The 19,370-nt window shown below is 32.9% G+C and overlaps 1 protein-coding gene across 1 annotated transcript in view; it reads left to right on the top strand.

Annotated features, from left to right (window-relative positions):
* LOC133196142 (probable voltage-dependent N-type calcium channel subunit alpha-1B) overlaps positions 1–19,370 on the top strand; it is a 24,228-nt gene continuing 4,858 nt past the window's right edge. Inside the window, exons 1-26 of the mRNA XM_061332075.1 lie at positions 1–190; positions 1,138–1,243; positions 1,332–1,471; positions 2,247–2,350; positions 3,086–3,256; positions 5,249–5,460; positions 6,084–6,187; positions 6,447–6,559; positions 6,960–7,022; positions 7,111–7,138; positions 7,278–7,408; positions 9,779–9,891; positions 10,715–10,827; positions 10,925–11,056; positions 11,161–11,233; positions 11,321–11,441; positions 13,390–13,466; positions 15,988–16,215; positions 16,356–16,462; positions 16,656–16,749; positions 16,869–17,026; positions 17,107–17,253; positions 17,528–17,735; positions 17,941–18,108; positions 18,929–19,036; positions 19,128–19,211. Of these exons, the coding sequence (XP_061188059.1) occupies positions 21–190; positions 1,138–1,243; positions 1,332–1,471; positions 2,247–2,350; positions 3,086–3,256; positions 5,249–5,460; positions 6,084–6,187; positions 6,447–6,559; positions 6,960–7,022; positions 7,111–7,138; positions 7,278–7,408; positions 9,779–9,891; positions 10,715–10,827; positions 10,925–11,056; positions 11,161–11,233; positions 11,321–11,441; positions 13,390–13,466; positions 15,988–16,215; positions 16,356–16,462; positions 16,656–16,749; positions 16,869–17,026; positions 17,107–17,253; positions 17,528–17,735; positions 17,941–18,108; positions 18,929–19,036; positions 19,128–19,211 (3,273 nt within the window). The 5' untranslated portion in view covers positions 1–20. The remainder of the gene's footprint in view (positions 191–1,137; positions 1,244–1,331; positions 1,472–2,246; positions 2,351–3,085; positions 3,257–5,248; positions 5,461–6,083; positions 6,188–6,446; positions 6,560–6,959; positions 7,023–7,110; positions 7,139–7,277; positions 7,409–9,778; positions 9,892–10,714; positions 10,828–10,924; positions 11,057–11,160; positions 11,234–11,320; positions 11,442–13,389; positions 13,467–15,987; positions 16,216–16,355; positions 16,463–16,655; positions 16,750–16,868; positions 17,027–17,106; positions 17,254–17,527; positions 17,736–17,940; positions 18,109–18,928; positions 19,037–19,127; positions 19,212–19,370) is intronic.

The following is a 19,370-nucleotide window of genomic DNA, read 5'->3' on the forward strand; positions in this document are numbered from 1 at the left end:
TAAAGGAACAAAGAAACCCAATGCGTCGACAGAAATCTTCGTCACAAGAAAGACGAACTATATATGAACTTGTCAGTGAAATTCAAACAGGCCCGCAGTTACATGCAAACACTATCAATGACAGATCACTGTTTATATTTGAGAGAAAATGGTTCGTCAGAAGAATAGCAATATATGTGACGGAGAGTAAATATCCTTGACAATTCAGCTTTAACCGTTTTCTTCCTGGTTATATAGGGTAAATAGGGAATATCTTAAGTGAAGAACACTCACATAAACTTCCATATAAAAGATGCAAAAATTTCTTTCCTTGAAAAAAAGAAAAAAAAATGTAAAATAGGACAAATTGGTCAGAAGGATAAAGTTAGTTTAAACTTCAAGGTCATGGTCATATGTAGTACACAACACATATTTTGTAACCACACCCAATTGAAACATTTGGTAAGCCTGTGTGGAAAGATAAATTCACATTAGAATACCTTATTTGCCAACCTTTAATAATCAGGAAAATACTCAATAAATTAACCAATAGTGATATACATGTACGCAAAAAGCTTGCTTGAAAAAAAATAATTTTGACCTCGAAGTGTAAAATGTATTTTAAACTCTGTACATTGAATCCTCGGATAATTCAACTTTTTTCTTGGTTCCAACGATATTTGACTTGTAATTTACGTTGCATAATTTCAGATCATAAACATGTATATATGTGTACAGATGGCATACTGTCGAATGATGGCAGATTCAAGTGTAGAATATAATATACCTAGAAAAAAAGATAATGAGTATTTCCCAGCAGCTCACTCGCGGAAACGAATTTATTCAAATACTTGTACTCTAAAGCTTGAGTTCAATGTACATGTAGATATGTGGATCATCAAGGACCTTGAAAAATTCTTAAGTGGTGCATCCACATAAAATATCCCAACTCTTTTGTTATACAACATACATTTATTGACTGGGTTTGAGGGCAACATGCGTTTTGTCGGACCCAAGAACCGAACTGTTTGCCCGAGGCCGTTAGATCCTCTAACATCAGAGGTGTCTTATAAATCAGGCTACTCTAATATAAATGTACTATCATTTTTTTTTAAGTATTACACTGTTAGTTTGTGTACACACCTTAACACACCTTAGATTTTTTGAAATTTTCATCCTAATTACAATTATAGCTAATTGTATTGTGTTAGCGCTAGAGGAACATTTACCAAACAATGACAAAACAAAACTAACCATAGAACTGGTAAGCTATCAATTTCATTCGAGTTAATTCATATTCGAGAAGGCTTAAAATCTACATAATTGTCTTGGCACATGTTTTCTTATTTTAGGAAAAATCAGAAGTTTATTTTTTGTCCATCTTTACCGCCGAAGCTGTGTTGAAAATAATTGCAAAGGGTTTCATTTGTGGGAAAAACGCATATCTACGGGACAACTGGAACAAACTTGATTTTACTGTCGTTATTTTGGGGTAAGTATACTTAAACTGAAGGTTTATAATCTTTTATACTGTTAAATGCATAATATGTAGCTGAATGCTCACAATCTGATTTCTAAACTCAATAAATTGAGGGCACATGTGAGGTCTGCTAAAAAATAATTCACCAAGGCGTGATACATCGTGCCCTTGTACATATATCAAATTTATTAAACCGTTTTATGATATGGATTGGAAATGATTAACGAAAAAAAAATTCCCAAATCCACAACATAAGGTCACAGTAATTAAGTACATGTGTAATTGGCTTTGTCTACTCACTTCCTAAAACACACTGAATGAAGGACTAAACTAAAGTGCGATGGATAAGTTGACGCTAAGAGGCTGATTAACAAACATATTAGTGAACCTAACCTGTCTCATAAACAGACTTCAACAAACGTTTGCCTTAAAGAAAACGTTAATACCTTTATACAGACCTTTACGGTTAGTAAAATAACAGTAGTCTGACTTAACCATTAACCTGACTTTACTAAATCAGGGGAACAAGAAATTCATATTTTTGACTCTTTGCTCATCATGTCCTGGAATAAAGCAGACTATAGTTTGCAAATACTAACCACTTACCAACAGTCAATGGGCCAAAGAGGTAGCAGCTATTAACAAAACAAATTAAAGGACTCATAACTCACATCTTTATAAATTAGTATTAACACTTTAAAACAAATCAAAAAGACTTAATGAATGACCAAATTAGATTTATTTTTTAAATCATTTTTCATTTTTGAAAATGCAAATTTCTCAACAGAATTTTAGAGCACATCATAACCTTTTTGGGTGACGATATAGACCTGAATCTACTGAGATTAGCACGAGTCCTGCGGGCCCTGAGACTTATATCTGGAATACCAAGTAAGCTTAGCTTTACTGATATTGACACGAACACTGAGGATTTCGAGACATATCTGGAATACTAAATAAAGGTAACTCTACTGATATTGACACGAGTACTGAGGATTCTGAGGCATATCTGGGATACTAAGAAAGCTTAACTCTATAAGACTGATAGGTGTATTGTGGGTCCTGAGATTTATTTCTGGAAGTAAGGTTAACATGTATTAATATATTGCGGGTGCTAAGATTTATATCTGGAATACCAAGTACGGTTAACTCTACTGAGATTGACACGAGTATTATGAGTATTGAAACATACAGTAAGTTTAATTCTACCGAGATTGACACGAGTACTGCGGTCCTAAGACGTATCTGGAATACCAAGTAAGATTATTCTTTTCTTCGCTGAAGGTTTATTCCATCTGGAAAAAAAAACACAGATGCACATCTGTTTTTATGTTTTGTTTTGTTTTGTTTGTTTGTTTGTTTGTTTTTGTTTTTTTGGCGAAATGAGTTGCAGTACTTAACGTTGGGAAAGCCTAAGTCTAAAGTTTGAGAATCTGTGAATAAAGTTTAGTTACAATTTAAGTTCTCTACATAGAAACATTTGACCATGTCATGAGACTATAATTTTGTGCTTTGATAGTATAACTGTATTGTGCAAGGTATATATTTTTGTCTAGAAAAACTTGATAAAAACAAATACATAGCTCTAAGAAGTCTAAATCATCCTTAAGGAAAATGATATTTCAGATATGAAGATAGTGACCATGACTATTTTTCGGTCCGTATTTCCTCTGCTGCCCGTCTTCTTTCTCGTCACAATGGCAGTGCTGATTTTCGCCATTATTGGTATGGACTACTACCAGGGAGCATTTAACAGGGCTTGCTTCAAAGATAATAGATCCAGGATTGCTAATCACGGTAATTTTCAAAGATCAGTAAAACTTATATCGAACTCACTGTAGGAAATTCTGATTATCAGGAATTCTTCTTACTTTCCTTATCATTTATCCATAAAAATTGGATAAAAATCTATCTTTGAGTAATTTTATGAAATAAAAAATCTGTCAGCTTTATGAAATATTTGTTTTGTCTATAACAAAGATAGCTTTTGAGATCCATGTTAACAAACCCTTTTAATTCAACAGATCTGATGTGGATGAAATCAAGTCTATGTCGTAAAAAGAGAAATGGAGAGATTGCAATAAATTATACACACTTATAAAGGGTGCTTCAATTTTTTTTTTATATAAATGTATACTTCCTTGTATTAATGTTTGGAATACCGGTTATAAAGATCTTAAAACAGACGTTCTTGGAACTTCTTAAGATAATTTTTTTTATTTAGTATTAATTAGAAATTAAGTATGTGTTTTATTTCTATACAAAAATGTCTTTAAAACGTTAACGTTTTCAAGCGATACAATACTCTGTTGACTATGCCTAAATGAGGCAAATGCCTTTTTAACCGAAAAAGTCGTAAAAGAGTCGACATTTTTTTCCCTCAAATTATGTATTTTTTCCGAATCTTATCAAGGGGTTGATTTTTTTTTGCAACATCTAGCGAGCCTGATGTACTACAGAGAATTTTTCAATATATAACTTTGTTATGCATGTATACACTAGACACAATTGCTAACGCACCACTTGTTATTCTTATTTGTGAATCGAACATTTACCCGATCGGTAATAGAATATACATGTATAATACACCATCTTTTCCAAAACAGTGGGATTGACAAATGTCTTGATATCATGACAAGACCCTTAAATGACCTTATTGCCCGAAAACCAATTTTCCGACGTGCACTGCGCACCGTTTTTGCCCAGATATGAAGTTGGTGATCACCAAAGGTGGTCCGTGAGGTTACCACAGAAGCAGTCTCCAAGTTAAAAATCAAATAACATACAGTTATTGACTATCATATCGCCTAGTAGTCATCCAGTGCCTTGGTGTCCATACCAAATCCACCCAACTTCCGGTTGACCCAATTTTGTGGTACAATTTTCAAATTATCGTGTGCTGCTTACTTAATGCCGTGGCTATCTATATTAAACATTTTTATGTTTGTTAATCTATTTGAAACAATTTCTCATTAAAGGAATTCACAATCTTTTAATTGTTTTTATTTTTTAAAAATTTCTTTATAGAAACCCCCTGTAGCCACCATACTGTCTGCTTTAGCACGCTTTTCTAAGGTCAAACGCCGCACATGGTGCAACTTTTTTTCTGAGTTTTTAATTAGTACAAATGTAAAGAACACAAACACAAAGAAAAAAAATAGAAATTTATTCTTCCAAAATAGTATGGACACGATTTTAATTGTTTCTATGAAATGGTTACGCTTCAGTAAACATTGTAGTTATCTATCAGTAAAGGCATTTAAATGCCTCATTTTTTATTTAAGTAATATAATTATATATCAAATACATCATTAAGAAGTTTTGAAAAGTAAAATATTAATTTTATTTGGTGGTGCGTTAGCAATTTTGTCTAGTGTATATATGCTATTCAATAGCGGAGAAATTTTTCTCAATATGCCCTTCTGAAGCTAAAGAATAATCTATTTTCTTTAGCGGGGGAAAAATTATCATTAATATGCATGTAAGCATTGAATGAAAACAAAAGTATTCGAACATGAATGTTGAGGGGAAAGAATTTTTTACGTATGTGTCTCTTGCGAGCAAAGGTCGAGAAAGATTAAATGTACATTTGGCCTTTAAATGTACGCTTCCTGGTCATTTCCTTTAAAAGTACTTACATGTAGAAATGCCTGTTTAATTCAAAATCTTGTTTTGATCAAAGCCATTTCTATGCTTTCCCAGATCTTCCATATCTTTAATAAAATTGGTCTTGAAGGAAATGATTTTGTAAGATTTCTTTTGTGAAAAATTTCAATATATTTTGAACAGATAGAGTATGCCTTTCCGACATGGTAGAACCCCAGCGGCCATGCCAGGTTGACCTTGACAGCGATGGTCACCATTGCACTGGAAATACCACATGTCGTCGGTATTGGATAGGGCCCAACAGGGGTATTACAAGCTTCAACAACATTGGCCTTGCATTACTGACAGTATTTCAGTGTCTCACTATGGAAGGTTGGACCGACTTGTATTACTGGGTAAAACAAATTCATGAACCTTAATGATTAAGGAGTATTTTCATGGTTTGATCCAGTTTTTTTCCTAAGTCACGACATTGAAAACCCTTTGTGCTGGGTGATATCGAACCTTCGTGACCCTCGCTGGATCCAGCTTCTTATTTTGAAAAAAAAGTTGCTTAATAGAAAAAAAAATGATTTTACAATATATCAATATTGCACATTGAAATAAATCTAGTGGATATTTGCTTTTCAGATAATTTTAAATACTGTAATTGTAATTCTTAGAATATAAAAAGGTTATAAAAATTTATCAGTTGATGCTAAAAAAAACAAAACAAGTTATTGATTATTTATTATTTTAATATACCATTTGTAGCAATAAAATTATACTACCCTAAAAAAGTTTAAAAACACACATGTACATGTAGTTTGTTAACAACTTAAAGAAACCTACTTTTACTCTTTCGTAAATTTCTTGCCCAGAAGCATTACTATCAAATTCATACAACAAATCTATTTCATTGATATACACTGTACATAAAAATAGTGAAAAAAAAGACAGGTCGTTTGTAGTTTTACAATTATCATTATTGTTTGTTGAGAGATGTACATAGCGTTTCCTTTCATATTTGATTTTCCAGACTAACGACGCCAAAGGAACCCGGTGTAACTGGCTGTATTTTATCCCACTTATAATGTTCTGTGCCCTTTTTATGATGAATCTCGTACTTGGAATATTAAAAGGGTAAGTATGCTTAATACTCCATATTCTATGTACCAAGACATTATGTACATTCTATATTCTATGTAATCACGTATCGTCGGATACCCACGATCTTACTTATCACCCGGGTGATAAATAATAGACGAGATCACTCGTGGGTATCCGACGATGGTAATCAAGACATTGTGTAAATTCTGTATTCTATAAAACCATTCTATATCTTAAACATATTTATATATCAGATGTAATCAAGGTTTTGAAGCACACGTGATGATTTCAGGGTCTTTACAAGAGAACGAGAAAAAATACAACGAGAAAAGAAAAATGAAAAATTCCAAGATCCAAATGAAAAACAACAAATGCGAAACTATTTCCAGTGGATAAACAGAGGGGGTAAGCAGGAAAACAACATTAACCTGGTAGAACATTCATGTTTCAGAACAAAATTTGAACGTATTTTTATCTATATGTAATACGTCGCATACAGTGTATAATACACAATTATAACCAAAGAACATAATTTGTATTGTCTACTAGCTGTTGTAAGACATGATAGAAAGTGTAAATTTAATCGTAAACCAAAGGAGGATTAGACATGTTTTGATTTTTCATTTATATTTTCATACCTTAGTGATATAATTATACCTCTATGTAAAAAGCTTTAGCAATTTTTGTAATAGACATCAATTTAATTTTTATCATGATGTGAAAGTGTTTTTACAATAACTTAAAGTAAATGAAAAAAAATGTTCCAGTTTGGCAGGTATTATATAATTTGAGGTCATTTTTTCAGAGGAAATTATGTGTAGGGAGCAATCTTCTTTACCGAAGCAGACACATGAAAGTTTTAAAGAAGGTTAGTTTTTCAAAATATATTTTAAAACGTCTACATTTTTTTTTTTAATTCAGGACTTCAAAATTTATTTCCGTTTTCAACTTTTCAGCTTTCAAAAGAGAGATGTCAAAAATAAGGTAATATATTTTTATCATGTCGGTTTTATTATTGAATGAATATATACATTCTTCTAAAAAAAAATAAGATTCAAAGATATGTGTTAGTTTCATTATCTTTGACCTTTATGTTTTTTTTTTTTTTTTTTGGTTTTAATAGGATATTGTATGTGAGACGAATAGTGGACTCGGACGTTTTCTTTTGGGGTACAATGTCTTGTGTGGCAGCTAACACTGTAATAACAGCTACAGAACATTACAATCAGCCTCAATGGCTGGATAGTTTACAGTGTAAGAAGTGATTGCTACGTCTATTGCATGAAGATTTACCTCAGTATTTACCTACTGTATAGTCCAGCATTGAAATAAGACTCAATAATAATATAAGTAAAACCGTAGTGGATGTTTTTTTTTGTTTGTTTTTTTATTTATGTATAAAGAATAATAATACAATTAACCAAAGATTATTAGTTTAAAGTATGATGAGTAACAATAAACATTTGTGTCATGGTAGTTTGCTATGGTCAATTTTTTGTCTATCGACACCTAAGTTCCCAATATTGTTTACCTATTTTCGTGTCTTTAGTTGTCATTTTATTTCCTCCATTCACGTTTGACTCTTTCACCTTTTACACTTTTTTTTTTAAATTCTTTATGCTATTTGTTTCGCTATTCCTTCAGATTGATGTGTTGTTCCTGTTGTTCTACCTGGTATCCTGTCTCAGGCAATTGTTTTCATACAGTTTTTTAATTGGAATTTTCCATGGCTATCTTATCTCCAAAATTTAAAGAAAACAATTTTTATTACTTTTTTGCTTTCCATATCTTTCTTTCGTGTTACTTTTACTTGTTGCATGTCTTTCTTTTAGTAGTCTTATGATTCTTTCATTGCTTTTTTTCTGTCATTTGCCTACGGTCCAACTTATACTGAAAACAATAACATTACATTAATTGTCACAAACAAGATATCTCTTATTTGAGAAATTTCCAGGAAAAGTCCTATATTAGAACATGGATTCCTTTTTCTGGTATTTCTGGTATAGTTCTACTAATACTCATTCCTTATGCCCGAAAACTTTCTACAAGATTTTTAAATTTCTTTCCCTCTGCTTTCTACTTCTATTTATGTTTCTCTTTCCGGTTATATTGAATGAACTTTCATCATCGGGGTTGTTCTTATATATAATCACAAATCTTTGACTATTTCACAGATTCTAATGTTTCTCATTAGATTTCTTTCATGAAATTTTAACACCACTATGATTTCTTACATATTTAAAAAAAATTCTGATTATTTCACATGAATTTTACCACAGTGCCGTCAGCATCTTTTTGCATCCACATTGTCAGTGTACTAGTTGTCTTCTTTGTCTTTTCAAGCGTTTCTAGGCTTCTCTACTTCTCTATCCTCCTGTGAGAATGTGGTCAGAACTGAAGTCCACTTTGTGTGAACTTCCTTATACACGAGCCTTTTCTTATCTATGGTTTTCATTCTTTCTAAGTAAAATCCAAACTCCCCTACAACAACAACACCGTTCAGCATTTCTTTAAGACTTTCTAAATGTTTTCAGGTTGTTTTCATATTGTCCCTCACATGCAATTTATATCTCGGTTTAGTAGTTCAGATATATTCTACATCTCTAGAAGGTTATCTTTTTTGTCTTCCTTGTTATGGAGTGGGATGACTAGTCTGCAGTGTATTTCGATATAGTCAAAGTAGTGCATAGCAAACGCACAGTTATCCTTTCACGTGATGTTCAGCATAAGATCAACCTTATTAATTGACAGTTTTTACACTATAAAGCAGTTCATATCGACTTAAATGATCAGTTTGTTTACATTTCACATCTTGGCAAATCTGTGATAAAAGATATTTTGAGGAACCTGACAAGGCTGGCTTATTTTAGATTTTCAATTGGTTTTTTGAATCATAAATGAACCTTCAAACGCTTGCTAAGTCTAATGTTACTAGGATCACAACCAACCTTATTGCAGTTTTCCGTCTGCTTACAAGTAAAAAGAAACTCGAAAAACTTACCTCCACAATTTACTTTATTTTTCATTTTGCATTTTATTTGTTATGCACAGGGATTTCAACAACCTTGATTAAAATCAGAACGGTTTCTGATTATAATGACCTTGTTAGCAAATACACCTGTCATTGGGTCGTATTTTGACTGACATATTTCATACAGATTGTTGGGCTTTGTTTTTATATTAAATTTGTCTACGGAGTGCTCCGCCTACCTGATCAATACATAGGGCTCACGGCGGGTGTGACCGGTCGACAGGGGATGCTCACTCCTTCTAGGCACCTGATCCAACCTCTTGAATTTCCAGGGCTTCGTGTTTATGCCCTGTTCACGGATGAGTATTGTTTGTAGGTTGTTTTAGATCGGTCACTGTTCGTTATCTTCACGTATTTCAATTGTATAACACGAACAATGAGAAGATGACGAACTGTGTTCAATCTCATTAATTCTGTAAAGAAACGAAACGTGAAGAGGGCAAAAACACGGACCCTTGGGGAGAACAGAGGTTGGAACACAAAACCATAAGAAACAGCTTAAATTATAAAAGAAAATAAAGATCTCTCTCTCTCTCTTTCTCTCTCTCTGTAGTGATTGCAGTGATAGTATAAAATATATTCTTTTATTTCAGATTATATGGAAATATTGTTTGTTGTGTTATTTACTATTGAAGTAGTTCTAAGGGTATGCGCGCATGGATATCGACAATATTTCTACTCCTCCTTCAACAGATTCGATGTATTGGTAAGTATGTTTGTTGTTCTTTAGTGTTTCTATATCATTGATCCAAAGATTTTTCTGATCGAAGATTGTCCGGTGTCCGTCAGTTGGCCTTTCCGTCTCTCATTACAAGCATTATAGTCGTATACAAGAAAAAAAAATCTTCAAAAATTTCTTCTCTTAGTAGTAACTGGCGTATAATTAGACATACTGGTAAATAAATTTTTCTTGTAGTTTTGAATCAATTTTTTCAAACATTTTTAATTCCTAGGCTACACTAAGAGGTTTTAATTTCCACTAGATTTCTTCTTGGGATTCTAGGGCCATAATTAGTCAAATAATAGTTAATCATTCTTATGTAGTTTAAATGTTCTTGGAGCAAGGGCATGGCTACAATAGAAGACCATTTTTATAAAGAAAATTTTTTTTATTAATATGCATGTATCCCCATGTAATTTAGATTCATTGTTGTTCAATGCAAGGCCTCTGGGACATCTGAGCCATAATTGGGTAAATAGGTCCAATTCATAAATGCATTGACAATAACAAAAATGCCTCAATATGCTGTAATGTAAATTGTTCAAATAATGGATGTCTACAATTACATAACCATTTTCTTGAAGATGTTTTGTGTTTCAGGTGGGCTTTGTGGTGCAAGGGGTTTATTTTTTCAAAAGTGAATTTCATCTCCTTAGCAAGTATATTAAGTGGAGCAAACCCTTCAACGGAAAAAAAACCTTTCAAATCTATGTGAATTTTTAAGTAAATTAAAAACGTTTTTGTTAACAATTTGACATTTCATTAATCTCTAATTAATAGACATGATAATAATGTACAACACCTGCAGGTTTGGGTGATTAGTGTCATAGGGCTTATCCTGCTTATTCACTCTGGTAATCAAGGCTTGAGGTGTAGTGTCTTCAGAAGTTTGAGATTGCTAAGAGTTTTCAAGAAAACAAGGTTCGATCGTTTTATCTCTTCTGTGCATAAAAATGTTGTACTTCAACACATTTAATGATGGTTTTCGAATAAACACGTAAAATGTTGGTTTTTACAGGTATAATGACAAAATAGAGAAACTTATACAGGTGATGGCCGGAAGTATATCGTACATGCTGAGTCTGCTATTTCTCCTCTTCCTCTTCCTGTTTGTGACTTCTCTGATTGGGATGCAGCTGTTTGGCGGACGGTTAATATAAATATCGTGTACAGCTACTCTAAACACGTTATATAAAACAATTTCTTTAAATTTGTGATAAAAGTCTTAACTTTTATAATGTTATATTTGTTTAGGTTTAATTTTGAGGAAGGGAGACCGGCTTCCCATTTTGATTCTTTCCCAAAAGCTATATTGACAGTATTTCAGGTGAACTTTATTGTGTTATTCCTCTTAATTATTCTTTTCTTTCAGATACATGTATCTCAATGTAAATTATCAGGTGCTCTCCTTCAGATTATAACGGCGGAGGACTGGAATTCAGTCATGTACAACGGAGTCCGGGCCTATGGTGGAATAGACGGAGTGGGCGTCTCCGTGGTGTTCTTCTTCATAATTGCCGTTCTCTTTGGAAACTGTATCTTTTTACTGCTCTTTTGTAAAACTAATGGAACAGGTAAAAATAATATAGGCAAAACTCGTTTTCTGCCATTTTCTTCCACAGGAAACCAAAAGCGGAAAATATACCTTTTTAATATTTGCATATATCCAAGGAATCTTGAAATTGAAATGGTTGGATAATTCATCAGCACTTTTTTATCCTCTATATTTTTCGAGTAGAATAAGTTGAAAATTTTCAAAATGGAAAAAAGTAATATTGCATATCAAGAATTGTAAATAAATTTAATATCTATTTGAATATAGCGTTTTGATATTTAACGACAGGGTCTTTGTATTCATTCGATATAGCATTGTGTCAAAGACGTGACTTTTCATGTCTATAAGCACACTTTATTTGACTATATTACTTTTTCCGATTCTTCAGATGCAATTTCTGAGTACAATATTCTTTAACAATCTAAAATTCAGAGAAAAAAAATTTAATTGGAATATTTGGAATTCCAGGAATTAATAAAAAAAAATAGCGAGTACAAGTATGAGCAATGTGTATGTTGCAAGCTTAATTATGTAACGAAGATATGCATGTGTAAAAGTGCATTGAAATGCTACAGTCTCTACAAAGACCGTAACAGGAATTTGGAAACGCCCGAAACCGTCCAGGGAGTGGATGTCCTCGTGATGTCATTTAGATAATATAATTACAAATGTCTTTTGAACCTCGGGAATCACTTCCAAAGTCAAGTTCGACAGTCAAAACGATACCTGGATTAAGGCCTTTCAGTCAAAAAGCTGTTGACAACCGACTCCGAGAGCACGATATGCTTCCACCAGTGCAGTACTAGAAGAACTTTTTACTTTTCACTTTCAGTGAACGAACGTGATCCCGTATCAAAAGGTACGGCGAAAATTCATGGATTTACAAATCCGATTGCAGTGTGTAATTCTAAGAAGTTAACTTCCATATTAAACATTATTCAGCAAGCATCTCTGAATCTGCAGGTGACTTCCGTGAGGCGCCAATATTAGTCGAGCATGAACTCAAATGATGGTCGGTCACCCGCGTGGCGCAGTGGTTAGAGCGTCGCGGAGTAAGGAGTTGATCCTTACGTCGCGGGTTCGAATCCCACTAGGGGATGTGGAGACTGGTCCTTCGGATGAGACCGTATAAACCGAGGTCTCGTGTCGCAGTATATAGGTGCTGGCACAAAAAAGATCCCTCACTGCTCAATGGCCCTAAGTGCCCAGTATAGGTCAAAATTTGCAGCTCTCCACCTGCAAGTGGTGGCGTCTCCATGTGAGTGAAAAATTCTCGAGAAGGACGTTAAACAACAAACAAATGATGATCGCACCCGTTTTGCACAGTATGGAATCATTTTTGAGCCCAGTGACTGTTTAGTAAAGTAAAGAGCTCTGAGTGACGTGACAATACATTTTAGCGGTTTGCTTAAAAATAGCCTAATAAAGAAAGAATGAATTATTATAGAAACACAGCCACCATTATCTGAAAATTTACAAATTTTTTTCTTCCATTTTGAATGTAAGCAGTGGGTTATCCTAGGCATTTCTAGGCGATTCTTTGTGATGCAAACTCGAACCTGTTTTTATTTACATATTTTCATAACAAAGATTGGGGCCTATGTAACACAAATAGAATTTGTTTGGCTGAGTATTAGAAATACTTAATTTATTGGAAAAAAAGGAAATATAAAAATCAAAAACTTTCGGATCAAACCGTGGCTTTGCTTCTTTAAAAAACATATTTTGTATCCATAATCACGTTTCTATAAATCTGTAGTATGCACAGCAATTTCTTTTCATTCATTGAACATATATTCCTTAAAGGAAATGGATAGGAAGGGGAAGGGTCAAACCTGTTCATATTTACTTCAAACCTTTTTATCTTACATTGTATTGTATTTAGCAACTTATTTTGAATAGATTGAATTTTCTTTAACTCTCCTTAGATACACTTCTCAATGTTTTCTTCGCCATTGCAGTAGATAGTCTTGCTGAGGCAAAAGAACGCTCTGAATCAGAGAAAGTGAGTATGAGAACATTATTTCCTTGTACAATTTTTTTCAATGTTTTCTTTGTCATTGCAATAGATAGCCTTGTTGAGTAAAAAAATCTGAATCAGAGAAAGTGAGTATGAGAACATTATTTCCATAAACATTTTTTTACATTTGGTTTTGAAACAATCATTAGATAAACTGCAAAAAGCGTGTTGTGACGATTGAGAGCCCCCCCCTTTTTTTAATGTACCAAAACGTACATTTTAAAAATCATGATTCGTATTCTTCTTTCTGAAAGTCTGAAATAAATAAAGAAAGAACAGAAGATGAGGAAGGTACTCATGATAACGTGTAAGTCTTACAATATTTATTTTTAATACATTTTAAACGATTCCAAGAATTTTTCCTTAAAATTAAGTTACAAAGCTTAAGTTACCTGAGTCACTCAGGTGAACTATAATTGCAGTCTGTTTTCATCCGTCGTCATTGAGTCAGAGGTTTTGTAAGGGCGAGACTCTATTGATTAAATAGCAAAAATGCATTAATATTGTTTTCTGCTCCTAGACATCTAGGAAGCAAACAGGGTACAATTAATATTGTAAAAAAAACAAGAATACCTTTACCCGATTTATGAAATTTAGGATTCTGGGTTAACTGTTATGGTACTGAGCAGGGCTCTATTTATCTTGAAGGAAAATCTATACTCTACTAAGAGAAGTTATTCCTCTTTGCTATTAATCTCTAAATAATGAATTAAATATGTCAATTTTGAATAAAAAATTAACAAGAATTCTTATTGTATACCATAATAGAAAAAGTAATTTCAAAGTAAGTTTTTCATTGGTCTGATAGACTTGTAAATAATTCATGAATAAATGAGACAAAAATACCCTTTGTCCATTAAATGTTCTTCAAAGACCAATAGAGGCTAATGTGGAAGGGAATATAATGGGTCAACCGTATTTGTTCAATTACTAATGTGTAGCATGCATGGTGCTAGTGACAAATAGCAATGTTCTAGCACTGATAAGTAAAGGCAAGTAAATAGATATTCTATTGGTTACTTAGCACAACATGTAGATTAACTATTTTGTTGATCCCTGTTCATCGTAATAACTTTTTTCTTTGCTTTTGGGCAGCATATGTTCATCCATTTTGTTTTATACTTTATAGATTTACGGCATTGTATTATACTCAGTTGACCGTTAAAGCCCTTGGGCCTCTTGTTAGAATATAATATGTTAGAATATAATGTCAATGAGATGGGACTAAAAAGTGTAAATTTTTGTATATGTATAGCCTTGTCTATCTTTAAAAAAGATAATCCAATGCTATAAAAGTTATTATTGCTATGAATTATTTGAAAGAAAAAGCAGCATTGCTGATGGAAAAGAAGATAGCATAATACCACATCGTACTCTTTGCATCTTCGGCGCACATAGCTGGTGAGTTTTCAGAAAGGATTGTAAAATAAAAAAAAAAACAAACAAACAGACCTGCTTTTTTTGCTCGAGTATTCAGAAAGGATTATATTTTTAAAAAGTCTTGCTTTTCCTTTCTTTACATTTTTTGCGAAGATTCTGAATAGTATGATGCTATGAATAGATAATTATAGGTGCATTGATATGACATGTCTTCACCAATGTGTTTTGGAATATACAAAACCGAAAAGGAAACGCTGCATCTAAATATGCATATAAGAGAACTATTTTCAATAATTATTTAAAATCCAAAATTATTTTTGATTGAAAAAAAAAGTGCCTACTGAGTTATAAAACATTTATTTTACTACCAGTTGCATTCAAGAGACAAGTGGCATCTGCATATAATTACGCAAAAACCGTTTTTACTCTCAATAACACGTATGTACCCCATTAGCGTTGATCACATTCTGTACAGTAGGTGTAGTTATAATCCTTACACCGTCTGTACATGTAGTGAACCAATGTCATAAGAATGTCAACCTACATCCGTAGAAAGGATACCAAAAGTTTATTTGCTGCTGTCAGCCTTGGATGGAAATTATTGAGGAGTCTTTGAACCTCATCCAGTAAATGTCCAGTAGGGTTTTAATTTTGTTTTAGCAAGTCTATAGTTACTCTAGCAGTGTGTGCTGCCCTGCTGAATATGTGATATTGATGTTTAGCAAAGTGTGGCACAATATGGAGTCGACGAACCCGATTGGTGTCACGCAGCTATTACCCCATTGTCCCTACCTGGACCAATATACTAAGTAGGTCCAAAAATTTGGAACAGTCCAAAGACACCCCAAACATGATCAAAACTGTAAACGTTTGCAACACCAAACTCTGCATTACCTTTTCTATCAATTGTTTTCGAAGGTGCACCACACCAGTGGATACTGCATCATTACTGACGTAATATCAAAGTGTATTTAACCGTAAAACTAGCAAATGGACAAAAACATACAAAAGAAAGATACAAAAAATGAACATTTCCGAAAAAAAATGTATTCCAACATTGGTAATTTCCAAACAGCTTTTGTGACGCAACTTTTGCGGTTCAGTATATGATCCTTTTTCTGGAAAGAAGAGCTCGAGGGAGATAATTGATTTCGATTGCAGGGTGAGAGTGTTCGTCCGAAAGGTGGTCCATCATGATTGGTTTGAAAAATTGGTGATGGTCTGTATCGTACTGAGTAGCATTACTCTAGCGGCAGAAGATCCTTCGAAGGGCAATAACTCCGTCCACAACAAAGTCCTGTTTTGGATAGACTCTGTTTTTGCTATAGTTTTCACCATGGAAATGATACTGAAAGTTCGTGATTTTTTTAACTGAACAAACAGTAATTAGATATTTGTAATAGCGTTAAGGTAATCTAAATAATATAATATTGTTTTACGTAATTTAGCTGGAGGACTAACAAACCATTAAGATTTTTTAAAATTTTGTCATAGATTATCGATATGGGATTTGTATTGCATGAAGGATCATATTTAAGATATGCCTGGAATTATTTGGATGCTGTAATTGTTGTTGCTTCTATTGTATCCTTATTTATAAGGTAAGAAAACTTGAAAACCGAATATTCTTGCACGGTTTTGCTTAGGATGGAAAATATATTTAAATAAGATATATTTACTTTACTGACACAATTTGCTTTGAATGGTTCTCCTTTAATGTTCACAAGAATCTTAACAAGTGTATACGTTCACGAACACTATATATTTGCGATTTTGTTTACTTTTTAACTGTAGAGACTCAAATACGAAGTCGTTGAAGATCTTTAGGGTGTTGCGAATATTAAGGATTTTAAGAACTATCAACGTCAAAACGTTTAAAGGCTTAAAGGTAATTAAAAGGATTTACTGATAATGCTGAAGATATGGCATTTTGAACTGAGTACATTATATACAAAGAAAGCATACATCAATTGTTTTGCTGATATTTGTTTGTTTTATCTTGTATAGACGGCATGTGAGAAGTTTCTGAAGTCGGTAAAGAGCGTAGGACCTCTTGTTTTGATATATGTACTGATGCACTTCACATTTGCCATCATGGCGGTTCAACTGCTGAAGGGAAGACTGTGCTATTGCACTGACATCACAAAGCAAAAAGATCAGTGCAGGTATAAAAAAGAATATTAAAAAAATAAGGGTCATCTATTTGGCGATGTCTGGTACTTATTGGAATTTTTGCTGATTGTAGGGGAACATTTATCCAGTATACAGGATTACACTTTCAAAACTTGAAAGTCAGCAACAGAGAATGGAAGCGGCGTGATTTTCACTTCGATAACGTTTTTGCTGCGATGACCACTCTGTTCGTCATAACTACTGGAGAAGGTTGGCCAGAGTAAGATTTTTTAAAAATTATATATATATATATATATATATATATATATATATATATATATATATATATATATATATATATATATATATTTATATATATATATATATATATATAATGGTGTGGCATCCCCTCTCTCTTTTCGATAAGTGGGTTACATTTATTTTTATCTTAACCTACAGAATAGTTACTTAAGAACAATAAAATTGGTTGAATCTTATTTAAATCAAACGCTTTTTAGTGTATTACACTATTTTCAAATTCTTACTCCTTTTAGCATTTTAGATTCCGCCATATCAAGCTCTGGGATTGACAAGGGACCAAAATACGAAGTGAATTTACCCGTTTCTATCTTTTTTGTTGTGTATATTGCCATTGCTCCATTCTTCTTCCTGAACGTCTTCATTGCTATGATAACAGTCGCATTTCAATCTGAAAAAGGGGATAACAAGAATGAAAATGTCATTGGGTTAACTGAAAACCAGGTATACCTAATTTTAAGACTTTTTCTTTTGTTAAAAAAAAAATAGAAATAATTTTTAAATGTTGAACTTTTCGTATATCTGACTTTAAATTCAACCATTGACAAACTTTTTTATGGATTTTGGGAAGATACATTATCTATCTATCTATCTATCAACCCATCTCTCTCTCTCTCTCTATATATATATATCCCTCTCTCTTTAATAGGAACATTGCATACTATATGTTGCAAAAACTGAACCGGATAGAACAAGATTTGTACCAAAGGATGCTTCTAAACCCCGCAGGATAATATGGGAACTTGTTATATCTGATCATTTTGAAAATTTTATCATGCTGATGGTCATTTTAAACACAATATGTTTAGTAATGGATGTGAGTATTTCTTTCTATATCTTCACTGCCATTTGTACCTAATTCTGTTGTAAAGACCTTTGTAGCTCTCATTCATCGTTAAATGTTTATGATAAACGTGATGACTGTTTATTATCAACTTCCCTGATTTATGTAGCAATATACCATTTTTACACGCATATGGAGTTTATCTCCCAGATCATTCGCTACGTAAAAGCACGCTCTGCTTACGAACAATCTCTAAAACGAAACAAGCAATTGACAAATAAGTTTATGAAACAAGAATATCAACATCTCGTTTAAAATCAACATTTCCGAAATTCATGGTCAAACAAAAGACCTTGTCATCAAATACAATCTTTTGTTTAGTCGAATGTTGGCTGACGTTTTCATACGAATTGTTATGCCATTATTTTCATATGGACTTTGCCCGATCATGACAAGGAGCACAAGACAGGTGTGATCGGTCGACAGGGGTTGTTTACTCCTCCATGACACCTGATGACACCTCTGATGCTTTTAGAGCTCCGTGTTTGCTCTGCTCCAAATTTGTGTTGTTTCAATGGACTTTGGAGCTTGATTACTTTTTGTTTTCTTCTTATTTCATTATCGACTATGTCGATAAAACAAACAAAAAAAAGTAAAAATTGAAAAAAAAAATTGATTTTTGCCTTCTTCTCTTAAAAAATAGCTTTCAAAATTATTTTTGTATTCAGTAGGAATTAGCAATGGATATTGATCACAGTGCATTGCCTATCCCAATACTACCCTGATAATCTTACAATAAAGAATAATTTAACTGATTTTGTCATTTAAAGCTGAGTAGAACTTCTGATTGCAGTACCAGGATCAGCCAGAGAAATATGCATTAGCTTTGTGGTATTCAAATCTGACGTTCGTAGTTTTATTTCTCCTGGAAGCATCGTTGAAAATACTTGCACTACACAAGGCAAGAATATTCCAGTCGGCTTAATTGAATGGATTCTTTTCTGCCATTGTGTCTTTCATTTATTTGTTATGTTAATTTATCTTTTCAACAGAATTATTTTTCGGACAATTGGAACAAAATGGATTTCGTTCTCCTTTTGGGCAGCGTTGTCGACGTCATCTTAGATTTTCATCAGGTGGTCTTTCTTCTTCATGTCTATATACGTAAATCGATTTTGGTACTGTGGAATTAAGAAGTATTGAAGATTAGAAATAAGTAATACCATTTTCATTGAAAAAAAATATTGTTTTCTGTTAATGTATGAAGTAATTGTTTACCTGCATGTTAAAAAAAT

This window comes from Saccostrea echinata, unplaced genomic scaffold (genome assembly GCF_033153115.1).
Source record: "Saccostrea echinata isolate AGI-Se365-2 ecotype Australia unplaced genomic scaffold, CSIRO_AGI_Sech_v1 ptg000030l, whole genome shotgun sequence".
Classification (NCBI taxonomy): Eukaryota; Metazoa; Mollusca; class Bivalvia; order Ostreida; family Ostreidae; genus Saccostrea; species Saccostrea echinata.